General features: G+C 46.4%; 1 protein-coding gene across 1 annotated transcript in view; it reads right to left on the reverse strand.

The window, feature by feature from the left end:
- TRPC5 (transient receptor potential cation channel subfamily C member 5) overlaps positions 1-26,994 on the reverse strand; it is a 284,716-nt gene that overhangs the window by 79,934 nt on the left and 177,788 nt on the right. Inside the window, 1 exon segment of the mRNA XM_040442706.1 lies at positions 25,486-25,822. Coding sequence (XP_040298640.1) covers positions 25,486-25,822 — 337 coding nt within the window.

The following is a 26,994-nucleotide window of genomic DNA, read 5'->3' on the forward strand; positions in this document are numbered from 1 at the left end:
TTCCAGAATATTTTCTGTCCGCCGCCACAAAACAATGGTTCTTATAGAACAGACTACACAGTGTAGAGGTATACTGTACATTGTGGGGCACAGTGTATGCTATATGTGTATAACAAACATATTTCACATGAAAACTTACAGTTACTTGGCTTGGCCCTTGGGGATCTTGGACACCACTTCAACACTTTGGCCGGGGGCTCGGTGGAGCTGGTGTTGTGTTTTATCCTAATGAGAAAGATTTCATAATAAGGATTTGGAGAAGGGGCAGAGGGATAGCAGAGCAGGGAGAGGCTGGTGCTGCTACTAGGGGGTCATACCATGGGGGAGTAATAAAGCCCACCATAATGCCCCCCAGTAGAAATAATTCTCCTTATAATGTGACAGTGCAAAAAATACCCCCTTGTAATGCCCCCAGTTGAGCTAATGTCCCCATAGTGCCCCCATAATGTGCCAGTATAAAATACCCCTATACAGTGCCCCCATAGTGCTCCTCTCCCCCCTTCCTTCTAGTGCCCCCCATAATGTACCAGTATAAAATGCCCCCCATCATGTGCCAGTAATAACAGCCCCCCCAATGTGCCAGTAATAACAGCCCCCCCAATGTGCCAGTAATAACAGCCCCCCCAATGTGCCAGTAATAATAGCCCCCCATCATGTGCCAGTAATAACAGCCCCCCAATGTGCCAGTAAAAGTATTGCATATATAAAAAAAAACAAAAAAACACTTATACTTACCTCAGTGTCAGCGATGCGATGCAGGCCTCTTCCGGCCTGTGTCCCGCGCTGTACGGCTCAGGCGTAGTGCCTGCAGCCTATCAGAGGAAGGGAAAGGGACACACCTCTCCCTCCCCTGCCTCAGCACAGCCATCTGTATAGCTGTCCTGAGGACGGCGATACAGATGACTATGGAGATGAGCGCTTCCACAATGGAAGCGTTCATCTCCCTGTGCCCCCTGCCGCCGCCCCCTACCACTCCGCCAGCTCAGGTGAGGTGCAATTGCCTCGTTGCCCCCCCTGGATCCGCCAGTGGCTGTGTCAGCCGCCGGGCTCCCCTGTTGCCATGGCGCCCTGTGCAGCCGCACAGCTCGCACACCCCAAAGGCCGATGTAACGTTACATTACCCTACTTGGTGAGATTTCCCTACCTCGCAACTTCCGGTCGCACCGGAAATGACGTTAGGAGGCGTGCCAGAGTTGTGCCGATGTGCGCATTGGCAAAACGACGGTTTAGGGAAATTTCACAGCGGAGTTCAGCTGGACACCAGTACACTGCGCATGCACCGGAGAGCCTCACCAGCCTTAGGGTAGGGAAAAATTACGTCCCAGTGCGCAAGCGCGGCTAACTACAGAACATCCATCCGATCTCTGCACCTGCGCAGGCGCGGAGATCGGATGGATGTTCTGTACTTAGCCGCGCTTGCGCACTGGCCGTAATTTTTCCCTACTCTGGGCCCCCTGCACACGAATGTGTGCTTCCCGTTGCCGTATTGTGGACTGCATTTGCGGATCCGCAATCACAGGTGCTGTTCCGTGGGCATTCCGCATCACGGATGCGGACCCAGTCACTTGAATGGGTCCGCAAATCCGGAGATGTGGAATGGAACGGAAGCACGGAACTGAACCCTACGGAAGCACTACGGAGTGCTTCCGTAGGATTTCGTCCTGTACTTCCGTTCCGCAAAAAGATAGAACATGTCCTATCTTTTTGCGGAACGGCCGGATCGCGGATCCATTCAAGTGAATGGGTCAGCGATCCGCTGTGGCTGTCCCACGGACTGTGTTCGTGCATTGCGGCCCGCATTTTGCGGGCCACAGCACGACCACGGGGCGCATACGTTCGTGTGCAGGGGGCCTAAGGCTGGTGAGGCTCTCCGGCGCATGTGCAGTGTCCCGGTGTCCAGCTGAACTCCGCCGTGAGATTTCCCTAAACCGTACATCGGCACAACTCCGGCACGCCTCCTCATGTCATTTCCGGTTCGACCGGAAGTTACGAGGTAGGGAAATCTCACGAAGTAGGGTAATGTAACGTTACACCGGCCCTGTTTATATTGATGACCTATCTTCAGGATAGGTCATCAATATCTGATCGGCGGGTGTCTGACATCTGGGACCCTTGCCGATCAGCTATTTGAAGAGGAACAAGTACTTGTAACTCCACTATGCTGCCGCTCCACAGGAGACGATGTGTAGTGTAATGACCAGGAAGTGGTGCTCGCATGGAGCGCCGTCTCCTCATCAAACAGCTGATCGGCGAGGGTCCCTTAGGATAGGTCGTCAATATAAATTGCTGCACAACCCCTTTAATATATAGATTCATGTGGTAAAATGATTCTTCCCTCTTATTTATGGGATATATAATAAAATAATAAAACTAAAAGAGCGTAAAAGCGAGATACTAAAACACAACAGAACAAATTTTCACTTATCTCAAAACTATACAGTAAGTTCTAACAAAAGTGCAGCAGCTATTATGTATGTATTGTCTTATCAGAAATCTGTGGTATTCCTACATAACACCCACCATGGGTCATTATTACCAGATGGCTATCATAGCGTTGATTTAATTTCAGCTAGCTTATCAAGAAATATTGATTTGTTGCCGTAGGGCTGCACACTTCACCAGGTAAGACAGTGTATGTTGGTGTATTTTATACCTTTTTATCTAAAAAAAAAGAACTGAAATGTAAACTGAATATTCCCATTTCTTCAAATTTGATCATAAAGAGACTTAAACCCTAGAAATCAATTAAGCAGCAGCCGGCTCAGAGCATGTCCTCTATAAATGCACCAGATGGAGAGATATGCGGAGACGTTTGATGGGAGGAATTATAAAAATTAAAGAGCTTATTCCAATTGATTTTTTATAGTTTTTTATGTTGCTAAATTAATTCATTTGATAAAGTGTAATGTGTATGGTTCATTTTCTCTCAACTTTAATGAGATTTTTGGAATTCTCTCTGCTTACTTCCTCTGTATCATGACACCCTCAGCCCTTGTAATGTGCAATGTGGGGCCCCATAACTACACTAAATGACCAAAAGATTGTGAATACCTCACCATATAACCTTTATGTGAGCTAGTTGGACATCCCATTCCAAAATCATTAATAAGGAGCCAAATCCTCTTCTGTGGTTATGACAGTGTCACCTTTTGGGGAAATCTTTCCACAAGAACTTGGAGTGTTTTTGCGAAAATTTGTGTACATTCAGCCAATACAGAATTTTTGAGCTCAGGAACTGGTATTGAACAAAGAAAGTCTTATCCCAAAGATGTTTGATGGGTTGGGTTAGGCCTCGTTCCTCCTAGCAAGCTTGTCAAAACGTATTCATGGACCTTGCTTTTGTGCACAGGGGCACAATCATTCTGGAACAAGAAGAGGTCATCCTCAAACTTCCCAAAAAGTCAGAGGCATATAATTGTGTAAAATGTCCTTGTATGTTGTATTGACCCTCCTCTGGAAAAGAGGGGCTTAGCCAACCATATAAATATCTCTATACACTTATCTCTCATACAAAATTTTCTGTTTCAATATGCAGGTATGCAGGCCGGTAAGTAGTCTTCTCTGGGTATCCACCAAACCCATATCTGCCCATCAGACTGCCAGAGAGTTAAACAGCATTCTTCACTCCAGAGAACACTTTTCCACTACTCCATAGTCCATGGTTTATACCTCTTCAGCCAACGCTTGGTATTCCTTATTATGTTATAAGGCGTGTGACCAACTGCTCAACCATGGAAACCCATATCCAGAAGCTCCTAGCACACCGTTCGTGGGCTGATGTCACTTCCCTAAGCAATATGTATGAAAGTTTACATGTATGTTCATGAAATAGGAACACACCTATTTTCCCCTGGACTCCAATGGTAAGCCATTGCATTCTATGGCAGAAGTGATCTAGTGATTGCATGTTCAAGTCCCCCAAGGGTTAAAAAATAAAGGTAAGAACATAAAGTTTTTAAAAACATAAAAAAGCATAAAGAATTTCAAATTCAAATTACTCCCTCTTTCCCATTGTACATATAAAAATTTAAAAAAATAAGCATAATAGGTATCGCCACGTCCCAGAATGTCCAAACTATAAAAAATTAACTATACATACTTCATACACAGCTCTATAGAAATATGAAAAATTTATGGGTGTCAGAACATGGCAATGCAAAGAAAACATATTTTTTTTTATTAAGTATTAAAACATAACAAACAGTATATGAATTGTCAACACTGTAATCGTACTGACCTGCATAATTTTTACCATAGTAAACGCCATAAAAATAAAACCCATAAAACAATGGCGTAATTGTGTTTTGCGTAATTCCCAAAGGCACCCCATTAATAATTTATTTTCAGCTTCCAAATATATTGTATGGCATATTAAATAGTGCCATTCAAAAGTACAACTTGTTCCGCAAAAAGAAGCCCTCATCCGGCTGTTATGTGAATAGAAAAAAGGTTGGGCTTTGGAAGACAGGGAGTAAAAATCAAAAATGGAAAACAGCTGTGGCAGGAAGGGGTTAAATAGTTTTTTTGCTACTTTTTGCTACTAGCTGCACTTGATATTTTAAGTTACTCGTCTGACTGACCCCCCTACTAGAAATATCTAAATGAATCCAAAGAAAATCATAGTCCATAATACCATTTACAGCATCTACAGTAAATCAGAAAGTCTGTGTAAAAGCTAAGGGCTCTTTCACACCTGCGTTATTGTCTTCCGGCATAGAGTTCCGTCGTCGGGGCTCTATGCCGGAAGAATCCTGATCAGGATTATCCTAATGCATTCTGAATGGAGAGTAATCCGTTCAGGATGCATCAGGATGTCTTCAGTTCCGGTACGGAACGTTTGTTGGCCGGAGAAAATACCGCAGCATGCTGCGCTTTTTGCTCCGGCCAAAAATCCGGAACACTTGCCGCAAGGCCGGATCCGGAATTAATGCCCATTGGAAGGCATTGATCCGGATCCGGCCTTAAGCTAAACGTCGTTTCGGCGCATTGCCGGAGCCGACATTTAGCTTTTTCAGAGTGGTTACCATGGCTGCCGGGACGCTAAAGTCCTGACAGCCATGGTAAGTGTAGTGGGGAGCGGGGGAGCAGTGTACTTACCGTCCGTGCGGCTCCCCGGGCGCTCCAGAGTGACGTCAGGGCGCCCCAAGCGCATGGATCACGTGATCACATGGATCACGTCATCCATGCGCATGGGGCGCTCTGACGTCATTCTGGAGCGCCCCAGGAGCCGCACGGACTGTAAGTATACCTCTCCCCCGCTCCCCGCTCCTACTATGGCAACCAGGACTTTAATAGCGTCCTGGGTGCCATAGTAACACTGAAAGCATTTGGAAGACGGTTCCGTCTTCAAATGCTTTCAGTACACTTGCGTTTTTCCGGATCCGGCAGGCACCTCCGGCAACGGAAGTGCATGCCGGATCCCAACAACGCAAGTGTGAAAGAGGCCTAAGATTTTGTGGCGCGTAAGCGCCTCTGACTACTCTGTTTGCTGAGAAGTTGTCAGCGCCCCTCATCACTATTGCCAGTGTCAATGAAGGGGCACTAGATGGCAGAGAGATGAGGTCATTTCTGTACACAGAGATCAGCCTTGGCAAATATATCCACATTTATATCCACATTAATAAGTGTTTTTGACATTGGAAGGCAAATAAATAGAAATGCTAGCTTGGAGGAGTGCACCGAGAAAAATAAACATATGCACATCAATCATGAGCGACAAACACACAGCGACAGCGCAGCCTCCCCGCAGTGCTGAGATATGGATAGAGATTTATTAACAGCTACATCAATGACCATGGGAAAAATCAACCCTTTTAGGCTCTTAAAAGTAAAAAGGTAAAATGGAAAAATGTTGGCACATGGACGGCAAGAACATGAACCTCTCCTGACAAGTCTAAAACAGACTTGTCAGGAGAGGTTCATGTCCTTGCCGGCCATGTGCTAAAATTTTTCCATTTTACCCCATGTAATATCAATTCTGGAGCATCTATTCTTTTGACTCCATGTTGGCAATTTCTTTATTATTCCTGTTAGAAGTTATGAATGAATTGCTAGCAGTCTGCAATAGAGGCCCAGATAGGTTTTACCAGTTGGGGATATGTGTCCCTGCACACTCTGACACTAGCAGCACTGATTGTATAGTGTCAGACTGTGCAGGGACATACCTCCAACTGGTAAAACCAATCTGGATCTTTGCTGCAAACTGCAAGTAATTCATTCATAACTTCACTGCAGCCATCCTCCTCATCCAGTCTAACATGGCATCGCTGGTACATCAGATAGTCTCGTTTAGAATCCAGGGATTGTACATTCATGCACATTGATATGATATGCTGTATGTGACCTGAATTTTATACTTATGGTATTCTGCAATGTATTAGCATATTGCCATGTGCTTATTCACTATAATAAGCATATTTCTCTCTTCCTGTTCTCAGTTTCATCCTATCCATTTTTTAAAAAGTTCAAGTTAATGTTACTCCTGTGTGAATGAGTTGCTAGTAGGGAGTTTAGCTGCCAGTCAAATTATGCCTCACTAGAATAGAACAGCCATACTAAAAATAGGTGTACTGTGCACTGTATGTTTTTAAGGAGCACTCCCTTGCGGGCATGCTTAGATGGGCATTTTCTGCAGGCACTGAAAATGTAGGCACTCTCTGAAAGGTACTGTATATAGTGGCACCAGAAGGTGGGCACTGTTTATGGGGCACTATGGTAGGCCGCGGGCATCCTCCATTGTATGCATTTTGCTGGGGATTGCCATTAGCAACGGGCCACAAGTGCAGGATTTGCTCCCCTATATATATGCACAACTGCATGTGGGTTTGAGCAGCTCCTGCTAATGCCAACCTGTCTTCTTAGTTTGTATATATAGATTCCTGGAGGTGTATAAACTCCTATTTAAATGTGCCTGTTTTCCATCTACAGGTCACATTTAGGTGCACCTGTGAAGCCTGGGCTATATCAGCAAGTCTTGAGTGGGACTCACAGACTCCTCCCTCCTCCCATTGCAAGCATGGCCACATGCTGGAGGTAACTGGTGAGTTGTTTGCGAGTCGGCCTTATGCTCCTGTAATTTGCCCACTGGCTCCTGGTATTGCCCATACGGCTCAGGTAGGAGAGTGTAGGGTCCCGGGCTACTTGAGAAACCTTGTCGTGGTGTCCGGGCTTAGACATGTTCTACACCGTAGGACTTGTTGACTAATCTCTCAATTTTAAAATCAGTTTGAGAATTAGTGAGACTGCAGAGTGCACCTATGTTTGTTATTGTTTTGTCATATTGTTATATTAATTATCACATCCACACTTGTTACCTTGTGTAGGATGTCTATTGTGGTACTTGTGGTTCGCCGCGGGCATCCTCCATTGTATGCATTTTGCTGGGGATTGCCATTAGCAACGGGCCACAAGTGCAGGATTTGCTCCCCTATATATATGCACAACTGCATGTGGGTTTGAGCAGCTCCTGCTAATGCCAACCTGTCTTCTTAGTTTGTATATATAGATTCCTGGAGGTGTATAAACTCCTATTTAAATGTGCCTGTTTTCCATCTACAGGTCACATTTAGGTGCACCTGTGAAGCCTGGGCTATATCAGCAAGTCTTGAGTGGGACTCACAGACTCCTCCCTCCTCCCATTGCAAGCATGGCCACATGCTGGAGGTAACTGGTGAGTTGTTTGCGAGTCGGCCTTATGCTCCTGTAATTTGCCCACTGGCTCCTGGTATTGCCCATACGGCTCAGGTAGGAGAGTGTAGGGTCCCGGGCTACTTGAGAAACCTTGTCGTGGTGTCCGGGCTTAAGACATGTTCTACACCGTAGGACTTGTTGACTAATCTCTCAATTTTAAAATCAGTTTGAGAATTAGTGAGACTGCAGAGTGCACCTATGTTTGTTATTGTTTTGTCATATTGTTATATTAATTATCACATCCACACTTGTTACCTTGTGTAGGATGTCTATTGTGGTACTTGTGGTTCGCCGCGGGCATCCTCCATTGTATGCATTTTGCTGGGGATTGCCATTAGCAACGGGCCACAAGTGCAGGATTTGCTCCCCTATATATATGCACAACTTCATGTGGGTTTGAGCAGCTCCTGCTAATGCCAACCTGTCTTCTTAGTTTGTATATATAGATTCCTGGAGGTGTATAAACTCCTATTTAAATGTGCCTGTTTTCCATCTACAGGTCACATTTAGGTGCACCTGTGAAGCCTGGGCTATATCAGCAAGTCTTGAGTGGGACTCACAGACTCCTCCCTCCTCCCATTGCAAGCATGGCCACATGCTGGAGGTAACTGGTGAGTTGTTTGCGAGTCGGCCTTATGCTCCTGTAATTTGCCCACTGGCTCCTGGTATTGCCCATACGGCTCAGGTAGGAGAGTGTAGGGTCCCGGGCTACTTGAGAAACCTTGTCGTGGTGTCCGGGCTTAGACATGTTCTACACCGTAGGACTTGTTGACTAATCTCTCAATTTTAAAATCAGTTTGAGAATTAGTGAGACTGCAGAGTGCACCTATGTTTGTTATTGTTTTGTCATATTGTTATATTAATTATCACATCCACACTTGTTACCTTGTGTAGGATGTCTATTGTGGTACTTGTGGTTCGCCGCGGGCATCCTCCATTGTATGCATTTTGCTGGGGATTGCCATTAGCAACGGGCCACAAGTGCAGGATTTGCTCCCCTATATATATGCACAACTGCATGTGGGTTTGAGCAGCTCCTGCTAATGCCAACCTGTCTTCTTAGTTTGTATCACTATGGTAGGCACAGTCTATATGGACACTATAGTATTTGACTGATAATTTTTTTTGGCACGTCAGGCACTAGGAAGGGAACACAAACCTTGACACATCCAAAGATCAATCAATATATTGCAATTATAGATGAGTAAAGTTTTGAAAAATTCTATTTGGCAACTTTGCTTATGTTAGCCAAGAAACTCAATTTGTTACAAATTAATTAGTCATGAACCGCTATAAATCAGGTATGCCCAGGCCGCTCTGCCTTAGATAGAAGACCGCACTGTATAGTCCTTCTTCATTGTTAATGGCTGCACAGCATCTTTAAACAGGGGCTGTTGCTGGTATGGGGTTTGGCTGGTTAGGCGGGGGACAATATGCATATAATTGCTGTTCTGGCCTGCAATCTTCTGCAGTTTGACAGTAAACACAGGATATTAATCAGCTTTGGCATACCCACTTCTCAAACCTGCGAGCTCTCCTGCCCTACAGATGGGACCCCTTCTTCTGCCATCTGCTTTTCCTCCTTTTCCACATCATCTAATATCGATGAGAATATGTCATCAGGGACATCCAACTCCTCCTCTCTCTGCATCTTGCTGACTTTTCTAGGACATGGAGACTTTGAAGGATGATTTGGAAGAAGTAAAGTCAGCAAATGATGAGGATGGTCATCATTAAGAACTGGCCCACCTAAGGGGTGCATGCTGGCCATGGAATAATAAATGCTCCTATCTTATTTACAGCTGAATTACATTAACAGCTGATGTAGGAATAAGTAATGATGTAGGAATAAATAAGTAAAACTGATGCAGATTAAGTCTCCCTGCAGTCTCTCTGCACTCTCCCTCTCCAATATTCTTCTATTAATCATGTTCAGCAACAATGTCCCTAGCGCATGAGCGCTTGCCACGTACCTCCCAATGCTCAGCTCACAGGACAATTGTGGAGACCGCATAGATTAAGGGGTTTATAGGGCTGTGACATCTCAGGCCCCAAAAATTAGGCATTCACCTGATAGAAAAGAACTTGTGATGATGTGGCTGGAGGTACATTAGGCGGTCACTGGATACTAATTTTACTGTAGGCCACATGAGTACAGGCCGCAAAAATTAGGCATTCACCTGACAGAAAAAAACTTGTGATGATGTGGCTAGAGGTACATTAGGGGGTCACTGGATACAAATTTTACTGTAGGCCAGTACAGGCCCCAAAAAATAGGCATTTCACCTGACAGAAAAGGTCTTTTATGCCGCTGTATATAGATAAGACAAGGACCATTCTTTGATAAGTTGCTACCCAGTACTGGCCCTTGCCCTTTATGCTTTTATACAGGGGTCCCTCTTCAAACACTGGAGCATGAAGGCCCCCATTTGCACTAAATTGGAAGCAGTGGAGAGCCCTGCCTCCTGCTCATCGCCCAGGAGTCTACTCCCCCCAGCCACGGACAACACCAGGGATCCCCGGAAAGTCTAAAGTCCCCCTCAAAGCCTGCTCTTCTTGCTGCTCCTCCTCCTCCCCCAGCCACCATCCTCCTCTGACTACTCTTCAGACTCCTGCTGACTTGTCTCAGATGGAGTAGCCCCCCTGGGAATTCATTCAGCATTGTGACTTCCTCATCTTCCTGCTCCTGCTCCTTGACGGCTTGATCAATGACACGACGCCATGCACGCTCCAGAAAGAAGGCGTAAGGTACGATGTCACTGATGGTGCCCTGGCTGCGACGGACCAGTTTTGTGATCTCATCAAATGGCCGCAGAAGTCTGCATGCGTCGTGCATGAGCAGCCACTGGCGCGGTGAAAAGAATCCAAGCTCCCAGAACCTGTCCTGCTGCAGAGTTCGTACAGGTAGTCGTTAACAGCACATTGCTGCTGGAGCAGCCTATCAAGCATATACATTGTGGAGTTCCAGCGCATCGGGCTGTCACAAATCAGACGTCTGACGGGCAGGTGGTGTCGCCGCTGAATGTCAGCAAGGCGAGCCATGGCCGTGTAAGGTCTTCTAAAATGGCCAGAGATTTTCCTGGCCTGCCGCAAGACATCCTGGACCACAGGGTATTTGGCCACGAATCGCTGCATGACTAGTTCAGGACGTATGCCAGGCACGGCACGTTTGTCATTTTGCCCTGTTTCAGCACGCTCAGCAGATTGGCACCGTTTTCGCACACAACTTTACCAACTGTCAAATTGAGTGGGGTTAGCCACTGATCGACCTAGGACCACAGAGCTGAAAGCAGTGCAGGACCGATGTGGCTCTTGGCTTCCAGGCACAACAGCTGCAGCATGGCAATGTCTCACCTGGCACGTCGAATAGCTTCTGGGGATCTTGGGGGTGCAGCGGAAGAGGCTGTAGCAGTGGAAAAGTCAGCCGAGGAGGAGACGGAGGATGGAGTAGGAGGAGGAGAAGAAAAGGCAGGCCTGCATGCAATCCGTGGTGGTAACACCAAATCCACACGGGAGCCACGGGTTACATGCTTGACGGCCGTCAGAAGGTTCACCCAGTGGACAGTAAAAGTTATTTACCTTCCCTGCCTGTGTTTGCTAGACCACGTGTCTGTGGTCAGATGTGTCTTGGCACCGACATTGTGTGCCAGAGATATATTCATTTGCCGCTGAACGTGGCCATATAGCTCTGGGATGCCCTTCTGGTAGAAATATTTCCTTCTCGGGACCTTCCATTGGCGTGTGCCAATGGCCACAAATTTTCTAAAGGCCTCCGAGTCCACCAGTTTATATGGCAGTAGTTGGCGGGCTAGCAGTTCTGACAAGCCAGCAGTCAGCCGTTGGGCAAGAGGGTTATCCGGCGTCATCAACTTTTACGCTCGAACATTTGGGCCACGGAAGCCTGCCTCCTTCCAGATGAACACGGTGACGGTACAGTGGAAGGTGGAGTGGAAGACAAATGGGAGGAGAGAGGAGAAGAGGCTGGACGTGGAGCGCCGGGAGTGTGGCTTTGTGGGTTTTGACGGCGTTGCTCCCACTAGACTCGGTGATGGGAGGCCAGGTGCCTTCTTAAGGCGGTCGTCCCTAGGTGAGTGTTGGGCTTACCGCGACTTATGTGTTGACAGCACAGGCTGCAGATGGCAACACTCTTGTAAGCAGCTGACAAGTTAAAAAAAAGCCCACACTGCGGAACCATGTGTCGGTATCCTGGGAGCGCCAGAAGTGACCATGCATGGTGGATGGCTCGCTCCAGACACATTTGCAGTCTGCTTTTTGACTCTTGTCCCTGCGAGCTCTGCCTGCTTCTCCTCCTTCTCCTCCCTCTCTGCTGCTACGTCTCTCCCTCTGAACTCCCCTCCTCTGCCTCTCTTGTGAGCACTAACATGACGTCCATCGACACGTGATCATCGTCACCTTCACCACCACGGACATTTGAGATCTCGGAGTAGGCAGCAACAGCGGGTACCTCCCTCCTTGGGCTGATGTGGGTACTGTCGTCAGACTGCTGGGTGCCGGCCGTTGCTACCGCCTCTTCCTCATCCGATGTAAAGAATGGCTGCGCATTGGTAAGGTCTGGGAATGGATGGGAAAATAGTTCCTCTGACTCGATTGGAGGGGCTGTGGTGGTGTCTTTGGGGGTGCACACAGCAGAGAGTGAGGAGGGTGCAGATACAGAGGATGAGGAGGGTGCAAAAGCGGAAGTCTGAATGAGCCACTCAACCAACTCTGGTGCGTCCTTTGAAGTAATCGCACGCGCCTTCTCCAACTTCCCACTTAGACTCCGGCCTGGTGCACCCATCCGACCCCTACCACCCCTGTGGAATGGCCTGCCTCTTCCTCTGCCTGTCATTTTCAAAATGACCTTGTGCCTAAGTCCCTAGAGAAGAGCAGTATTTGTGGAAGCAGGTATATCGCAGGCCTCAATCAATATTTGGTGGAAACAGGTATATCAATGCCCTTAATCAGTATTTTGTGGAAGCAGGTATATCGCAGGCCTCAATCAATATTTTGTGGAAGCAGGTATATCAAACCCCTTAATCAGTATTTTGTGGAAGCAGGAATATCGCAGGCCTCAATCAATATTTTGTGGAAGCAGGTATATCAAACCCCTTAATCAGTATTTTGTGGAAGCAGGAATATCACAGGCCTCAATCAATATTTGGTGGAAACAGGTATATCAAACCCCATAATCAGTATTTTGTGGAAGCAGGTATATCAATCCCCTCAATCAAAATTTGGTGAAAGCAGGTATATCGAACCCCTTAATCAGTATTTTGTGGAAGCAGGTATATCACACCCCTAAATAAACAGTTATATCACACCACTCTGTTTATTTGGGGCAACAGGTATATCGCAGCCCTCAATCAGTATTTTGTGGAAGAAGGTATATCACACCCCTCAATCAGTTTTTTTGGGGGGCAACAGGTATATCACACCCATTGCAAATAGTTGTTCCAATAGTGCTTGTCCCTCTATATAGCTACGGTATCGCAGCAGAACCGCACACAACTGCTGCACAATACAAATGCACTATATACTTTCTATGTTAGAAAGTATATTATAGGTATATCACACCCTTCAATCAGTTTCTTTGGGGGCAACAGGTATATCACACCTGTTGCAATTAGTTGTTCCAATAGCATTTGTCCCTCTGTATATTCTATGTTAGAAAGTATATTATATAACACCCCTCAGTATACTACACCTATTGATAGCACACCTATACCAGTCCTTAAAAGGACTTTTGTGGCCCTATTAGCTAGCATTTGGTGTCTCTAACAGCCTGTCCCTGCTTTACAAAGCAACCTCTCCCTACACTGGCAAAACACAGAATGTAAAATGGCTGCGAGATCGGGTTCTGTTATAGGGTGGGGGTGTGTCCATATGCTGAAACGTCTCATTTGGCTGTCCTGTCCCACCTGGTGGATGTGTCATGGGTCAAAGTTTGGTGCAATGCTAAAGAATATGGTGCCGGCGGACATCGCCATATGTTTGGCAAATCCCAAACGCGCAAAGTTCGCCGCAAAATGACCGCCGGGCAAACCGCAAGGCCATCTCTAATGATAAACCACATGCAGATTTTTAAAGACCATTACAAAAAAGATTTGCAAGGGGTTCATCTCCTCCACCCACTTCTTTTTGCTAGATGGTTTCCATATCCTATTATTGTCTGGTGTTATATTTTGCATTACAATGGATTCATTTTAGATGCATTGGATATTTTAAACATGATGCGTTATTGGAAATTACAATATGCATTATTATATAGTAGTAGTACCTCCATAGATATACTGTTTTGAAGGGAGGGTTTGAGAAATGCACATATGGTGTTTGGTCCTCAGTGCATCTGAATGTGCATGGTAGTGCTTTTCAATGTCTGTGTGCTGATTAGCTGAGAGCGTTGGCTCTCTCCGGCAGCCCTAAAGAGTTGAATGAGTTGTTTTAATAAGTTTAATAAGTTTGCATTGTGTCTTTATGTGATTTAATAAAATATTGTCTTTGTATTCATCATGTGAGCTAGCTGGATTTTGTAGTGACTGCATATTACACACCGCCTGCTTCTCTTTGTTCCTGATTGGCCACGTTCAGATTTTTCCGTGGTGATCACCATGCGATAACTACTATGCGTATGGCCACTCTAAGGTTACGGCCACATAGTCAGGTTTCCTGATGCAGTTTTGGAAGCTAAAACCAGGAATTAATTAAAAAAAGGAGAAACAGTATCTATCCTTTATACTTTCTTTCCTTTTATGACTCTCTCCTGATTTTGGCTTCCAAAACTGCATAAAAAAAACCTGACTATGTGGCCGTACCCTAATATAGTTAGGAAAGGGTTGAGGCTGACCACAAAAAATGGCGGGGTTGTGGGCGATTTGTGGGTGTTTCCTGTGCATTAGAGACCAGTCCCAGGTTAGGGCTTAGGCGTCTTTCACACGACCGTATGGATTTTTCAGTGTTTTGCAGTCCGTTTTTCACGGATCCGTTGCTCCATTTTTTGTTTACATTGTGTTTCCATTTCTGTTCCGTTTTTCCGTTCCGTTTTTCCATATGGCATATACAGTAATTAGTAATTAAATTGAAAAAATTGGGCTGGACATAAAATTTTCAATAGAAGGTTCCGCAAAAACTAAACGGATACGAAAGACATACGGATGCATTTCCGTATGTGTTCCGTTTTTTTTTTTTTGCAGACCCATTGACTTAAATGGAGCCACAGAACGTGATTTGCGGGCAATAATAGGACATGATCTATCTTTCAACGGAACAGAAAAACGGAAATGGAATGCATACGGAGTACATTCTGTTTTTTTGCAGAACCATTGAAATGAATGGTTTCGTATACGGACCTTATATGGAACGCAAAAGACGTTCCGTAAACAGAAAAAAAAAATGGTTGTGTGAAAGAGGCCTTAAAGGAGCTTTCCGAGACTTTATAACTGATGACCTATCCAGGGCCGGCGCCACCAGTAAGGCAACTTAGGCAGTCGCCTAGGGCGCCATTTAGCAGGGGGCGCCCGTTGCAGTGTAAAAAAATAAAATAAGTTGGTTATATAAGTTCGGCCGGCCGGCGGCGCCCCTCATGCTGCGCCTCCTGAGCGGCGAAGCGCTTGCCGCTCTAAAGAATCTCTGGCCGCCGGGTCAGTGCTGCGCAGCCTGCTGTCATTCTGTGTCTGCTCTGTGCTGTCCGTGGTCGAGCTCTGTTCGGTCCGGCCGGGTACAGGAAGCAAATGCTCCTGTACCGCGGACCGAACAGAGCTCGGCCACGCTACACTAGAGGTGACGGGGAAAGGGGGGGGGGGGCTGCAATGAGAGTGACAAGGAAGGGGGGGGGGGGGCTGCAATGAGAGTGACAAGGAAGGGGGGGGGGGCTGCAATGAGAGTGACAAGGAAGGGGGGGCTGCAATGAGAGTGACAAGGAAGGGGGGGGCTGCAATGAGAGTGACAAGGAAGGGAGGGGGCTGCAATGAGAGTGACAAGGAAGGGGGGGCTGCAATGAGAGTGACGAGGAAGGGGGGGCTGCAATGAGAGTGACAAGGAAGGGAGGGGGCTGCAATGAGAGTGACAAGGAAGGGGGGGCTGCAATGAGAGTGACAAGGAGGGGGGGCTGCAATGAGAGTGACAAGAGGGGGGCTGCAATGAGAGTGACAAGGAAGGGGGGGGGGGCTGCAATGAGAGTGACAAGGAAGGGGGGGCTGGAATGAGAGTGACAAGGAAGGGGGGGCTGCAATGAGAGTGACAAGGAAGGGGGGGCTGCAATGAGAGTGACAAGGAAGGGGGGGCTGGAATGAGAGTGACAAGGGGGGGTATGCAATGAGAGTGACAAGGGGTGGGCTGCAATGAGAGTGACAAGGAAGGGGGGGCTGCAATGATAGTGACAAGGGGCGGGGGGGGGATGCAATGAGAGTGACAAGGAAGGGGGGGCTGCAATGAGAGTGACAAGGAAGGGGGGGCTGCAATGAGAGTGACAAGGAAGGGGGGGGGGCTGGAATGAGAGTGACGGGGGGGCTGCAATGAGAGTGACAAGGAAGGGGAGGCTGGAATGAGAGTGACAAGGAAGGGGGGGCTGCAATGAGAGTGACAAGGAAGGGGGGGGGGGCTGGAATGAGAGTGACAAGGGGGGGATGCAATGAGAGTGACAAGGGGTGGGCTGCAATGAGAGTGACAAGGAAGGGGGGGCTGCAATGATAGTGACAAGGGGCGGGGGGGCTGCAATGAGAGTGACAAGGAAGGGGGGGGCTGCAATGAGAGTGACAAGGAAGGGGGGGGGCTGGAATGAGAGTGACAGGGGGGGCTGCAATGAGAGTGACAAGGAAGGGGGGGCTGGAATGACAGTGACAAGGAAGGGGGGCTGCAATGAGAGTGACAAGGAAGGGGGGGGCTGGAATGAGAGTGACAAGGAAGGGGGGGCTGGAATGAGAGTGACAAGGAAGGGGGGGCTGCAATGAGAGTGACAAGGAAGGGGGGGGCTGAAATGAGAGTGACAAGGGGGGGGGGATGCAATAGGAGTGACAAGGGGTGGGCTGCAATGAGAGTGACAAGGAAGGGGGGGCTGCAATGATAGTGACAAGGGGCGGGGGGGGGATGCAATGAGAGTGACAAGGAAGGGGGGGCTGCAATGAGAGTGACAAGGAAGGGGGGGCTGCAATGAGAGTGACAAGGAAGGGGGGGGGGGCTGGAATGAGAGTCACGGGGGGGCTGCAATGAGAGTGACAAGGAAGGGGGGGCTGGAATGAGAGTGACAAGGAAGGGGGGGCTGCAATGAGAGTGACAAGGAAGGGGGGGCTGGAATGAGAGTGACAAGGGGGGGGGGGATGCAATGAGAGTGACAAGGAAGGGGGGGCTGCAATGAGAGTGACAAGGAAGGGGGGGCTGCAATGATAGTGACAAGGGGCGGGGGGGATGCAATGAGAGTGACAAGGAAGGGGGGGCTGCAATGAGAGTGACAAGGAAGGGGGGGGCTGCAATGAGAGTGACAAGGAAGGGGGGGCTGGAATGAGAGTGACAAGGAAGGGGGGGCTGGAATGAGAGTGACAAGGAAGGGGGGGATGGAATGAGAGTGACAAGGAAGGGGGGGCTGCAATGAGAGTGACAAGGAAGGGGGGGGGGCTGGAATGAGAGTGACAAGGGGGGGGGGATGCAATGAGAGTGACAAGGGGTGGGCTGCAATGAGAGTGACAAGGAAGGGGGGGGGCTGCAATGAGAGTGACAAGGAAGGGGGAGGCTGGAATGAGAGTGACGGGGGGCTGCAATGAGAGTGACAAGGAAGGGGGGGCTGGAATGACAGTGACAAGGAAGGGGGGCTGCAATGAGAGTGACACGGGGGGGCTGCAATGAGAGTGACAAGGGGGGGGCTGCAATGAGAGTGACAAGGAAGGGGGGCTGCAATGAGAGTGACAAGGAAGGGGGGGGCTGCAATGAGAGTGACAAGGGGGGGCTGGAATGAGAGTGACAAGGGGGGCTGCAATGAGAGTGACAAGGGGGGGCTGGAATGAGAGTGACAAGGGGGGCTGCAATGAGAGTGACAAGGAAGGGGGGGGCTGCAATGAGAGTGACAAGGAAGGGGGGGCTGCAATGAGAGTGACAAGGAAGGGGGGGGCTGCAATGAGAGTGACAAGGAAGGGGGGGGCTGCAATGAGAGTGACAAGGAAGGGGGGGCTGGAATGAGAGTGACAAGGGGGGGGGGGTAAAATGAGAGTGACAAGGGAGGGGAGGGTAAAATGAGAGTGACAAGGGAGGGGGGGTAAAATGAGTGACAAGGGAGGGGGGGCTGGAATGAGAGTGACAAGGGAGGGGGGCTGGAATGAGAGTGACAAGGGTGGGGGGGCTGGAATGAGAGTGACAAGGGAGGGGGGGGGGGGGAGAGAAGAGAGTGACAAGGGAGTCCCCAGAGCCAGACCAAGAGCAAGACTGCAGCCAGAGACCAGATCATCTTATTGTCCTGGTGGTAAGTAGACAATGCAATATGTTTCTTATGTAATTGTTTAGTTATTAATACTACATTGGAGACTAATTTACCTCACATTTAGGGTCCATTCACACATCCATGTGTGTTTTGCGGATCCACAAAACACGGACAGCAGCAATGTGCGTTCCGCATTTTGCAGGCACAAAGAGAATATGCCTATTCTTGTCCGCTATTGCGGACAAGAATAGGACATGTTCTATTTTTTTCAGGATCGGAATTGCGGATCCCATAGAAATGTATGGGTCCGCAATTCCGTTCCGCAAAAAGAGATAGCTACAAGAAGCTGGATTAACCCTAAGGGAAACATAGCAGTTCTTTTAATTTAAAAGCTGAGAAAGGGGTGGAACATATGTGATGTCATGATATAGGCAGATCATCTGATAAGGAGGGGGGGCGGCAATTTTTATCTTGCCTAGGGCGGCAAAAATCCTTGCACCGGCCCTGGACCTATCCTCTGGATAGATCATCAGCAGGGCCGTCTTTAATGCGGGGCAAAGGGGGCAGCTGCCCTGGGTCCAGTTGCTCCTGGGGGGCCCAAGGGAGCTGCCTCTTGAGCCCCGCTGGCCACTGGTGACGTGGGGGTGGCGGCAGGGCACAGGGAGATGAGCACTTCCATTGTGGAAGCGCTCATCTCCATAGTCATCTGTATCGCCGTCCTATCAGAGACCGATGCAGGCGGCACGATGACATCATCGTGCCGCCTGAGCTGTACAGTGCAGGACACAGGCCGAAAGAGACCTGCATCACATCGCTGCCAGCCTGATGGAGGTAAGTATAAGTGTTTATTTTTTTATATGTTACTACTACTGGCACATGATTGGGGGGCATCAATGGGGGCACCTGTAACTGGCACATGATGGGGGGCATCTGTGGGGGCACCTGTTGCTGGCAAATGATTGGTGGGCATCTATGGGGGTATTTGTTACTGGCACATGATTGGGGCATCTATGGGGGCATTTGTTACTGGCACATGATTGGGGGGCATCTATGGGGGCACTTGTTATTGGCACATGATTGGGGGCATCTATGGGGGCACTTGTTATTGGCACATGATTGGGGGGCATCTATGGGGGCACCTGTTATTGGCACATGATTGGGTGGCATCTATGGCGGTACTTGTTACTGGCACATGATTGGGTGGCATCTATGGGGGTACTTGTTACTGGCACATGATTGGGGGGCATCTATGTGGGCACTTGTTACTAACACTAGATTGGGGGGCATCTATGGGGGTACTTGTTACTGGCACATGATTGGGGACATCTATGTGGGCACTTGTTACTGGCACATAATTGGGGGGCATCTATGGGAGCACATGTTACTGGCACATTATTGGGGGGCACTGTGGGGGCATCTATGGGGGCACTTCTTATTGGCACATTATTGGTGGCACTTTTTACTGGCACATTATTGGGTGGCACTATGGGGGCATCTATGGGGGCACTTCTTACTGGCACATTATTGGGGGAACTATGGGGGCATCTATGGGGGCACTTCTTACTGGCACATTATTGGGGGCACTATGGGGGCATCTACTGAGGCCACAAAGAAGGGGTATTTTATATGGAGGAAGGGGGGAGAGGAACACTATGGGGGCTTCTACTGAGGCTACAAAGAAGGGGTATTTTATATGGGGGGCTCTGTATAGGGGTATTTTATACTGGGGCACATTATGGTGTGTGGGTACTATGGGGAAGGGGAGAGAGGAGTACTATGGGTTCATCTATGGGGGCACTAAGAAGGGATATTTTATACTTGCAAATTATGGGGGACACTGAGGGCATCTACTGGGGCACTATATATGGGACATTTTATACTGGTACATTATGGGGGCACTAGGAAGAAGGGGGAGAGGAGCACTATGGGGCATTTACTGGGGCACTATATAGTTGTATTTTATACTGGTACATTATGAGGGCACTATGGGGACATTAGCTCATCTGGGGGCATTAAAAGTGGGTATTTTTTGCACTGGCACATTATAAGGAGAATTATTACTACTGGGGGGCATTATGATGGGCTTTATTACTACTGGGGTCTATGGGGAACAAGATTACTAGTATGGGCACTATAGGAGCATTATTACTTCTGGGGCACAGTGGGGACATGTTGGGGGCACTATTACTACCATGTGTGCTCTAGCAGAGAATTATTCCTATTGGTGGGACTTTTGGGAGAACTATTACTGTGGGGGCACCTTGGCACAGTATCAGCTTACCACAATTATTTTTGGGGGATGTTATGGTTACACTATTAGTGTCAGGGGCACTATTTGCTGGGCGCAGTTATTTTATGGCACTGTGTGCCAATAATTATTGAAGGGCACTCTCTGCATGGTACTACTATTATCAGGGGGCTTATCTGTTTCTGCAGTATAGTATTGGGGAGCACAGCAGCACAGTATTGGGGGTGGTAGGATGATTTGTCCAGAATATGGGAGGATGATGGAAAAGTAGTAAACTAAGATTTCGTTTGTTAAACTGCAGAGACGAAAAATGGCTGAAAAATGGTGGTCTGGTCTGAAGGTCTGAAAGGAAAAGATGAGGAAAGAGAACATCTACATCAAAGAGACATCACTGTATGTAAGAGGTATGTGGCGCTGTATTACACTGTATGTAGGGGTGGATGGAGGGGTTAGTAGTCCAGTACTATCTGCACACTGTAAAAAAAGTAATCTGCAAAATACTATATATTTGTGTCAGAAGTTGTGCTTTTTTAATTTTTAGACTAATGATACAGCCATTTTATTTGATACCTTTGTGCTGATTCTATTCCCCCCCCCCCCCTCTATATTAAGGGACACTATAGTCACCAGAACCACAACAGCTAAACATAGTAGTTCTGGTGTCTATAGCATGTCTCTGCAAGCTTTTTAATGTAAACACTGTCTTTTCAGAAAAAAAGTCTGTATTTACATTACTGCCAAGGAACACTTCTAGTGGCCACTCATCATTATTAAAGTTTAGTACTCTATGAGGTGTGTGGATTATTATTTTTTTGTGTGTGTTGTGGTGGAGGGCGTGATTGCATGCTAGGGTGTGGGAGGGCGGGATCCAGGGGGCCCAAGTAAATTCTTGCCCAGGGTCCAATCAATATTAAAGACGGCCCTGATCATCAGTATCTGATCGGTGGGGGTACGAGACCCAGGACCCTGCTGATCAAATTCTTGAGAAGGTAGTGGTGCTGGCAGTAGCACCTAAGCCTTCTCACAACTTTCCCTAGGCCAGTGACAACACGTTCATCAGTCACGTGGCTTAGGAGCAGCTGAGCCCCATAGAAGTAATTGGGGATAAGCACGATACCAAGCACAGCCACTTTCCGTAATGCTACTGATTGATTTTTAACTATTGAGTGTTAGCTGCAGTCCATGAGTACACATCCATGTATTCCTCTGGATGCAGCCCTAGCCTAACCGTTAACAATGAATCAGCAGTGCTGCAAAAAGTTTCGGTATATCCTTAGCATGAGGTCAGGTTCATATGTTACGGTAGTGTGCCTGACAGCCAAAATCACCACTAAATTACTACTAATTGCTGTGGTTTGCCTATGTGGTTATAAGGCGTACATTTTGTATTGGCAAAACGCTACTACTGTACTACTACTACTGGATATATGAACAGAGTCAAAAAAAAGTCTTAGGCCTCTTTCACACGGGCGTCGCGTGTGAGGGCCAGATAGGATGCGGGTGTGTTGCGGGAAAATGCGCAAATTTTCAGCAGGAGTGCAAAGCGTTTTGCACGCGCGTGAGAAAAATCTGCATGTTTGCTACCCAGACCAGAACCCGAACTTCTTTACAGAAGTTTGGGTTTGGGTTAGGTGTTGTGTAAATGTTATTATTTTCTCTTATAACATGGTTAGAAGGCAAAATAATAGCATTCTTAATACAGAATGCTAAGTAAATTAGGTATGGAGGGGTTAAAAAAATAAAATAATAATAATATTCAACTCATCCACTTGTTTGCTGTGGATGGACCATGTGATGTGCGCAGTGATGTCACCAAAGGTCCCTTTCCTCCCAGGTCTTCAAAGAAGAAGAATGAATATGAGCTGGGCTTTGCAAACAAGTGGATGAGGTGAGTTTAATATTTTTTTTTTTAAACCCCTCCATCCCTAATTTACTATACATTCTGTATTAAGAATGCTATTATTTTCCCTTCTAACCATGTTATAAGGGAAAATAATAAAATTTACACAACACCTTAGCCAAACCCGAACTTCTGTGAAGAAGTCCGGGTTCGGGTCTGGGTACCAAACATGCCGATTTTTCTCACGTGCGTGCAAAACGCATTAAAACGCTTTGAGCGGAAAAATCGTGCATTTTCCCGCGACGCACCCGCATCCTATCCGGCCTTAGGGTATGTTTAGATGATATGGTTGTGCCCTGGTTTTTGCTGCAATTTCTGTGTTTTTAAAGCAGTTGTTATTGCACCCAACCTCAGTATCTGAATACATTCTTATTTTCTTTTCTTATCTTTTAATAACAACAGCAAACTCATCAAACAGGAGCGATGTGCATTATTAATTAGAAGTTGAGGAAAGCATCACAATCTTGACTCATATCCTTAGTCCTGGTTGGTATAATTTCAGAAGAAGTGTTTCACAAAGACTGTAAAATCGATCCTCCTTTCATTACATAAATGGCAATAACTTGTTAAATGTGTTCTCTTGATATTTTTTACTGTACTGCAGTCTAAAATACAACCACTAATGTTTTCAGCACTTAGCATGATGCCCCAGAACACTTTAATAAATATGGTTCAGAGATCAGACATACATATAGCACAACCAGCCGATATGGGACTCCTCTTGCACAGGTGGGCCATTGGCTTAAGACTGTAATAACTTTTTATCAGTATTTATTTTAGATTTGCATTTACAGCATATTCATCTAAGAAAAATACATTTTGGTCCCAGAAGGACCTGCAGTCCCATGAAAATCTACAGATAACTAAATACATGGTGATATCAGGTGATATGAAATATTGAGCTTAACTCTACTTCATCTGTGATAAAGACTTACAGAGGATCCATCTCCTCTCCTGGTGATCGCAGCGCAACTTTGAAAAACACTGCAAACTTTTGTGCAAAAACAGGCATGCACCAAAATGTAGGGCTTTTTTTCCACCACAAAACTGGTATACTGAGGTTAATAAATCTTCCCTGTGGACATTTGTGTTATTATCACATTAGTACAGATCTTATAAGTGAACATAGAAACTATTGTAAGTTTTGTCTCTACTTTCCAAAAATTCTCATTCCAGCTGAATCCGAATCTTTTGCGACCAAATTTATACAAATCTTTTAAAATGGTAACCATTTTACAGAGAAGAAGGCACCTGCCACCAAAAAGGGATCATTTTTGGACCATGTTTTAATTTAAAAGTAAAATACAACTGTTATCGGGTACTGTAAGACCTATATGTCTACATTAATAATGCCGTATTGGAATTAAAAGCTTAACGGGGGTTGGATACAGTCCTAGAAGAGTGTCATACTCAAATTTTCAGGGCAATTTCGGCACTTTTGATTCAGTTGATGAAGGCTGGACGGGCCGATACGTGTCCTTAATGTGTATCTGTATTGATGAAATAAAGAAAGAGATGTTTTGAAGACGAAGAGCGTCCACTGGGATTTTTTGCTATATTTCCATTGGAGTGATTCCTTTCCCGTGCCGACAAACTGGAAGTCAGGTGCTGACCATTTTTGCAATTTGCCGATTCAAAAACAGCATTGGGGGAAAAAAAAGAAGCGACCTATCCATTCTTGATGCAGAATCTGCATCCAAAGTTCCCATCGAAAAAAAGGCAAGATGAAAAAACATGTCAAAACCGCATAAAAAACATGTCAAAACTGCGTCTGAAAAAAACTGAATCCTGAAGCAGATTCCACATCAGTTGTTTTTCAGCAAACAAAAAACTCAGTGTGAACATAACCAAGGATTACACATACTGAAGTACTAGTCAGCACCGATGTTTCGCCCAACATTTCAAATCGGCAATTTCTCTAGTCATAAGACCATTGAGCTTGGCTGAATGTGCAAAACAACCATAGGAAAAATACAATCAGACCATTTTACATTCCTCTTTAAAAGTGGAGGTCTAATGCCCCAATAGATATTGATAAATAAAAGCAACAAACTAAGGCCTGTTTCACACTTCCGTTGTGGCCTCATGCACACGGCCGTTGCCTGGCCTGGCCGTATTGAGGCCCGCATACAGCGGGTCCGCAATACACGGGCACCGGCCGTGTGCACCCCGCACCACGGAAGCAGACCCATTCACTATGGCGTGCTTCCGTGGTGTTCCTGTCCGTGCCTCCGCACCGCAAAAAAATTGAACTTTTTTTTTTTTACGGTGCGGATAGATCACGGACCCATTCAAGTTGAATTGGCCTGGATCTATCAAGGCTGCTGCACAGATGGGGCCTGTGCATTGGGGACCGCAAATTGCTGTGTGCATGAGGCCTGTGGCTTTTCGGTTTTGAGATCCGGCAGAATTAAATAGATTTGTGCCATTTAATACATCTGGATGCATCCGTTTCAGCCAGATACGTTTGTATTAAATCTGAACTGAATCGGATCCAGTATGAAAATTACTGTAAGTCAATGGGCGCCGGATCCTCTGTTTTCATTAACCAGACAAACGTATCCGGCACCATTGAATTACGTTGATTTTTATGCTGGATCTGGTTTGTTCCGTTTCGCAGACCGGACACAAAACTGCAGCTTCCACAACATAATGGTACGGAATGCATCCTGATCAGTTTTGTCCACATTAACAATGAATAGGGACAAAATTGATCCGTTCTCGCCCAGTTTTGAGATCCTCGTCCGGATCTCAAAATCGGAAAGCCACAATGCAAGTGTAAAACAGACCTAATGCCCATGGTATATAGATAGTCATCTCTTGTGTATATCTGGGAAAACAAACAAACAGGTTCTCTGTGACTATAACATTCATGGCCTATCATTAGGACAGCCATCTACAGTCATTGGAGTGTCCGACTTCCAGGAAGCTTTTTTTGTGCTCATGCTGCTGTACAAGCCTCTATGCCTATGTGAACATGATGGGAGCAGGAGTCCCTTGTTCCTTCATTATACTCATCACTGGTATCTTGGTGGTTGGACCCTTACTCACCAAACATTGATGATCTATCCTAAGTATAGACTATCCTTGGTATAGAGAACCTCTTCCCATTGTTCAACCATATCCAGATGTTCTTTATTACTTACATGGTGAGCGCCTTGAACCAAAATGGCAAGTTTCCCAGTTATTTCTCATTTCAATCAATGTCTTACAATAGATTTTAAAAATTCAACAGGTGGAACTTACCTAGAACCCATGGTAATATCATCCACTCAACTACAGTGGGGGGAGGTCCTTGCATATGCAAGTCAGTCCTAACTATGTGTTGGGATGCCAAAAGCAAGAAGAATAGGAAGGTGAGATATGAGGCTGTGTGGCAGATAAACTTGATGAATGGCTTTTTAATGAACAGTCCCAGCCTGCTCTTAGGTGCGATCATATATGCTATAGAAAGCACAGGAAAAAGCAGTCCAATGGTGATGCAGGTCAACAGCTTCACTGCCCAGTGCTTCCGGCGCCAACCTGGGAATCCATCGTACCACAATGTAGCCAGTAACTGCTGACAGTTTGGCTGCGCCACAAACTGGAAAAAGAAAAAGAAACACATTAGAACAGATCCATCAGGGACACTAGAATTAAATATCACATCACTTCATACTAATGTTATAGTTTTACATGTAGATGTAGTAAGACGAAGAACAAGTAAACACCTGACAGCAATCATCATCTGCCTCTATAAGCAGTAGAAGGCCTTAGGCTACTTTCACACTAGCGTTTTTGCTGGATCCGGCAGGGTACAGCAAAAATGCTTCCGTTACTGATAATAGAACCATCTGCATCCGTTATGAACAGATCTGGTTGTATTATCTTTAACATACCCAACGGATCCGTCATGAACTCCATTGAAAGTCAATGGGAGACGGATCCGTTTTCTATTGTGGCAGAGAAAACGGATCCGTCCCCATTGACTTGCATTGGGGGTCATGCCTCTTGCTCCGCATCCCAGGACGGAAAGCAAACTACAACATGTTGCGGTTTGCTCTCCGGTCTGGGAACGCAACTAAACGGAACGGAATGCATTTTGGAGCATTTCGTTCTGTACAGTTCATTTTTTCCCCCCATTGGTAATGAATGGGGACAAAACGGAAACGTTTTTTTACCAGTATTGAGCCCCCTATTACGGATCTCAATACCGGAAAACTAAAACACTAGTGTGAAAGTAGCCTTAAAAGGGTTGTCAAGGGTATAATATTTTTCTTTCAAAAGTCAAGGAATGGTTTAAAATAAAAATAAAAATAAATTAAAAAACCAATACTCACACTCTGCCAATCCAATAGTCTTCGCTGGTCTCTGGATACTTCTGTGCAGCTGATCATGTGCCATTCAATCATTGGCATCAATGATCTAGTGTTGATGAGACCACTATGGCCAGTGATCAGCTGAGGCAATCATGTGGTTAGATGGCATGGGATCAGCTACATAGATGTATACAAAGACCAGTGGGGACCGTTAAATTGGTGGGGTTGGATTGGCGGGTAATAAAGCGGGTGAGTATTGTTTTTTTTAAAGCATTCTTTTCATTTTGACAACCCCTTTTTTTTTTATATATTGTAACATCATCCACCATATTGATGCAATACTGGTGCCAGGTAATTTTGTATTACATAATGTAACCCATTATTAATCTTCTTAAAACTAAAAATGAATCATCTACCACTGAGTCGGACAGGAGTTCCTTGGGCACACCAGAAAAAA

This window comes from Bufo bufo, chromosome 8, assembly GCF_905171765.1.
Source record: "Bufo bufo chromosome 8, aBufBuf1.1, whole genome shotgun sequence".
NCBI lineage: Eukaryota > Metazoa > Chordata > Amphibia > Anura > Bufonidae > Bufo > Bufo bufo.